The sequence below is a fragment of the Charadrius vociferus genome, unplaced genomic scaffold (genome assembly GCF_000708025.1).
Source record: "Charadrius vociferus isolate BGI_N301 unplaced genomic scaffold, ASM70802v2 scaffold82, whole genome shotgun sequence".
Taxonomy (NCBI): domain Eukaryota; kingdom Metazoa; phylum Chordata; class Aves; order Charadriiformes; family Charadriidae; genus Charadrius; species Charadrius vociferus.
This window is the reverse complement of record NW_009647401.1, coordinates 290,923-296,103: the sequence shown is the minus strand read 5'-3', so window position 1 is coordinate 296,103 and position 5,181 is coordinate 290,923. Positions and strand designations below refer to the sequence as shown.

Below are 5,181 nucleotides of genomic sequence, written 5' to 3'. Positions count from 1 at the left end.
GTAGGGAAACGGTGGGAACATTTTAACTATAGCATTTTAACTCCTAAAAGAGCACTGGTGGGCAGAACGACCCATTTTGTGCCTTGGGGAACATTCTCAGAGCTGGCATCCCACGATACAACAGCTGCACCACCCACATCAGTGGGACAGTAACAGCCTCTGGCTGAGGCTGCTGCAGAAGCATTACAACATCTGATCTACCTTGGACTGCACATCCTGTCTACACCTGAGGGAATGCTAAGCGGATGGATGAAGGAGAATGGCTGTGGGCGGAAGGAATTTTACCTGCAGTTTCGAATTTCTCCACCTCCGTGTAAGATGCCAAAAAATCTGAAAATGTTGAGTCCAACAGACATTGTGGCATGCAATTCATGCACTGCATGGATATACGTAAGTAGCTCATAACGCCGTTTGCTTTACCAAGGTTTTAACTCCACTGGATACACAACCTTCTACCTTTTAATCTCCATACTGGGCTGAATCTTATGCTGTGTAATTAGGGCTATCTAAACAGTCATCTAAACTCCTACTGAGGAGAACTGGTTTGTCCAGGAAAGGCCAGCTCAATCATGAAGTTAACAACAATAAATCTAATAACCGGATGGAGAACTAACACAGAGCAGGATGGTGCAGACAGAACCTTCATCTTCCAGGACTGAGATGGACCTTCAGCAGCTCAAAGGTGCTTCTAACTGTAATCTCTTGCTTTTTATCTTTGATTAAAATCACAGTATAAGCAAGTCTTCTACTAAAAGAAATGCTGCAAAAGTGGAGTTTTTCCTGTTTCTGAAGTTTTCTGTATTGTGAGTGATGAGACTACAGTAACGTATAACCTCTGGTAAGGGACTGAAGAAATCAAAACCAAGAAGTGTGACAGCCAAAAGCTCTAGTTCTAAGGAAGGAACAAGCCAAGAGCATAACAGTGTAAATGCCCAGAATTCCTTGCTCAGTTTCAGGGAAAAACTTATCTTTGCTGGAGTTGTGTGTCTAAAATTATCAGTTATAATGACAACTTCCCTTCCCCAGTCTCTTCTGATTGTGATCACATTGTTTGCATGTCAGAGAGAAAATAGTCTGTGTGTTAGGACAAAATTATGCCACCTGCCAAACAAATAAGGACTGAAGTTCAGCTGTTTGAACTGTTAGCAATCAATTAAGTAGTTAATCAATGATGTACTACAGATTCATATTCCTAATACAGCTTGCACACAGCCCCAGTGATGCAAGAAAGCTCATTTAATGCCCACCAAATGCAACCCTACTTTTGCAGCACCATCTAACCCATGGCCCTGGCAAGCATGCTCACTTTGTATTTGTTCTCCAATTTGGCAGGGGTAGGAATGTGGCCTCTCCTCCGGAAGGTTGTAAAGTGCTTGCACTGAGGGCATGGCTTGGTGCTGGAGTCAATGCGGCTGAGTTCCAGGAAATATTTATACTTGATGATGTCGTCGTGGGGCAGGTTATAGAGGACAGTTGTTTCATCCAGGTGTTCACTGCATTCTGTGATCGGGCATTTTATATCCGCTTGTCCCAGCTGCACCTGCATATGAAAAAACCCAGAAGAGCTGTATGACCTCTTTCTTGGAAAAGGTAAGCAAGCATTTAGGAACTTTGTAAGGAAATTTAATTTCAAGTACTGTAACAATCCACAGACTATCAAACATACCATCTTTTGATATGTTTTTTTTCACTTAGTCCAAGCACACTGCATTTTTTCCAGAGAGTATTTTCAAATGCAAACAGAAAACCTAATTACCATTATGACAACTTCAGTTATTAAATGTATAGTCTCAGTGCATGTACCCTGTCTATGCACAGCATGAAAGCAAAACACGAGTCCTAACCAGCAGTACCTATCCATCACTCCATGCTTTGTGTGTAATGGTCAGCACTCCACTATCACAGCTCACACAGGCTGTGAGCAAGCAGGCAGTGGAAACATTTGTATACTGTTTCACCGCAAAACATGCTGGGAATCACAGTCCAGAGAAATTAAGTCAATTTAGGATCATCAGTTTAGCAGCTCTGACTCAGTGCTAGCCTTGAGCTGGTTCCTGCTCAGCAAGCTCAGTGTCTCCGCAGTCTGCTTCCAAGAAGCTCCTTATACGCCGCGCTGCATAGACAGAAAGGGTTAGCTGAGCCTGGGGCTGACCAGGCTAGTAAGTTTTCCCAGAACTCAGAGTTAGATTTTAAACACAACCTCCAAAAACTACCCCAAAACCCTTAAAAAACGCCAATCTGAAAAGACAACCAAAACAAAAACACACACAGAAGTAAGTTCAAGTTTAAGAGGGCTGAAACTGTTGTTGATCTAATGAGCCCTAGTGGTCCCAAGCTGATCCATACGGTCAGATACCTGCAATGCATTTCCAGAGCTCCTGGGTCTGAGAACAGCACTGGACCCAGGTCTGCACCCTTCACACTTGGCAAGCTTTAGCAGCTCGGACTCCATGCCAAAGCAGCAGATCCTACTTGGTCTGGGAGCAGCAGAGTTGCATTTGCTTGGCACTGAGCCTGAGTTAATAAACCCTGCTGGATCTTGAGAGCCTGCAAGGACCTGGCTTGAGCATGTTTGTGTCTGCCTCAAGTAATCTTGAATGAATGAGTGTTGACTGTATAAGTGGAGCTGACCACCAGCCCAATTCCTTCCTCAGTGAGTGTCTTCATGCACAGAAAAAGGTGTTCAATGGTGTAACCAGCATCTCTTTCTAGGAATTACTGCTTCAAGGTAGGCAAGTTTGATTTCCCTAGACTGCTTAGTCTTTAACGTGGTCCATTATGAGAATCTGCCAAACACCACACTAAATATGATAGGAACACCTCAGATTTGGATGCAGATCTCACTGCTGCATAGTGGTACCAGAAGGCAGGTCAGAGATTCCATTAATGCAGTATTTAAGCTGAAAAAGGAGGAAAAGAAAATCAAACCAACACAACCCTGTCACTGCTGCCTCAGCAGTGGAGACGTATAGGCTCTAACTGAATTATGATTAATTTAGTCAGGAGTCAGAGGATTAGAAGAGTTGCAACAAAATAGTATAAAACCAAAGGGTCATATTGATTTCAATTAATCCCTATTGCACTACCTTTGCTCTCTCAGCAATGTAGCTAAAGCCAAGCAGAGCAAAGAGGTTAGGTGTATGTTAGAGACCAAAAAGCAGGGTGAGGACAGCAGGAGCCTGTCCCACACCAAAGCACAGCAGAGAAGACCTCAGTGAGCGATGACTGCCACGGTGCCCTGCACAGCCTCAGCTCGGGGCAGAGGAGAGGCAGCTCCCCCAGCAATACACCCATTCTTCCGAGGGAACTTCCCTGAATTTCATTTCCCGCTCTAAAACGTGAGCAGAGCTCTACCACACGCAAACAATGCTAGGCTCAGTGTGGCTTTTACATGGACCAGTCCAAGTACAGGAGGAGTATGTACTCAAAGATATTTAAAAAAAAAAAAAAAGCCCCAAAACCCACAAACTACATGCTGGGCAATGTCCACATTTTGTACCTGTAGGACACTAAATCACCAGCAGCAGCATGCAAAAACTGAACTTGAGCCTATATCATCACTAGAGTGACTCTTCTCAGAAGAATCATGCAGTACATCATGGAGCTGTGCTTAAAAAAGCAGATGATCAATCCAGCACTATAGCACTCAAAAACACTAAACTAGGAAAACAATTTGCTACAGAAATACAAAAGGTATTGCACTACTGCAAGGATTAGCACTAGCTTCTGTAGGTACAACAATTTAAAACCAAATAGTCAAATTAATCCCATCTACAACTACTGCAGGATTTCATGGAGCGGGTGTTAAGCATTAGGGAAATACTAAAAAAGGCAAGCCCTTTTGCTAAGAGTAAAGTAAGCTACAATGGAGTAACGCTTTCACAGTGAGAAAGCACATTGTATCTGGCATCTAAGCTGGTACTTAAGAAGCACTGCTTATATTAAATGCTAGTTAGAACAAACCTGCATTAATAAACTGAAGGGATACAAAGCTGAACACTTTCTATATTTCATGCCCACACAGAATATGATTAATATATGTTGTAAGAGTCAAGTGTGGTTTTAGTGTTTATTTTCAAAATGTGTTTTACACCCACTTGAAGTAAATCATTTTTATCCTCTGTAATAGTTTCAGCATTTCAAGTTTGGCAAAGATTGATCCTTTTCCTGTGTTTTGAATGGGACTGAAGTGAACAGAGCTGGTTTGCTTATTAGCAGTAACTTCAATGGAGCCTTGTCTTACCAAAACAGTCCATCTTTGTTTGTGAACTAGCATCAGCAATTGATGGAAGTATGGCTTTAGAGGTAGCCTGTTAGGCTACCTGCTGATGCACACTGAGAAGGTGCTACGGAATGGGAAAGAAAAAAAAAAAATCTCTTTAACATGGGTAAAAATAATTGGTTTTATAAATAACTGGTTTTATTCTTTTCCTTTTTTTTTTTGTTTAAAGAAATTTTGAAGAGCCTTGTCCTTCAACATCAGCTTATCACAATGTCAAATCCCAAAGTTTAAGAAATCTTTGAATTTCAAAATACCACTGTGTATTAAGAACTTAGGAACTCTCAGTATACACAACAGCATGGTGTATTTTCACAGCATGAGGAACGACTCAGATATGTCTAAAAGCAGCTGAGCTGCAATAGTGTTAAATGTCAGGCAGCATCCAGTTCTTACACCCAGCTGTGCCTCACTTCAGTAAAGCATCTCAGGAGGGGCGAGCTCTGCTTACAATTCATAAGCAGAACGCAGTCTCTAGTGACTTTCATCCTACAGAAAGGTGACATTTAAACTATGAGGAGAGCAATATGTACCTCCCTTCTAATTCTTGACATTTTATTTGAAAAGACTGGGGAGGGGGGAAACACATCCAGACTCTACACTGGCCCACTTACTGCCCCAAAACGCGGTGACACCAGCAACAGAAAACAGAAATAGATGGCATGGTACTTTAAGTCAGAAAAGTATTTCCGCCCTTAATTTTTTTTTATCCCCCCCCCCCCGAAATCTTTGTTAGTTACACAGAAAACAAAGTTCAAACTACACTGAAAGCACTGATTTATACCTGTCATTTAGCCTGGTCCAAGCTGGATGCAACATAACCTGTGCAGGCTGTACTTGGGCAGCTGTATTATGGCTATATTCTTTAAAGAAGGGGCCATTCTACTTAAAAGCAGACACAT

The 5,181-nt window shown here is 42.2% G+C and overlaps 1 protein-coding gene across 1 annotated transcript in view; it reads right to left on the bottom strand.

The window, feature by feature from the left end:
* Nucleotides 1–1,546, bottom strand: part of RNF217 (ring finger protein 217) — a 25,850-nt gene extending 24,304 nt beyond the window's left edge. The window contains exon 1 of the mRNA XM_009880183.1: nucleotides 1,307–1,546. Coding sequence (XP_009878485.1) covers nucleotides 1,307–1,546 — 240 coding nt within the window. The remainder of the gene's footprint in view (nucleotides 1–1,306) is intronic.
* Nucleotides 1,547–5,181: the final 3,635 nt, after the last annotated feature.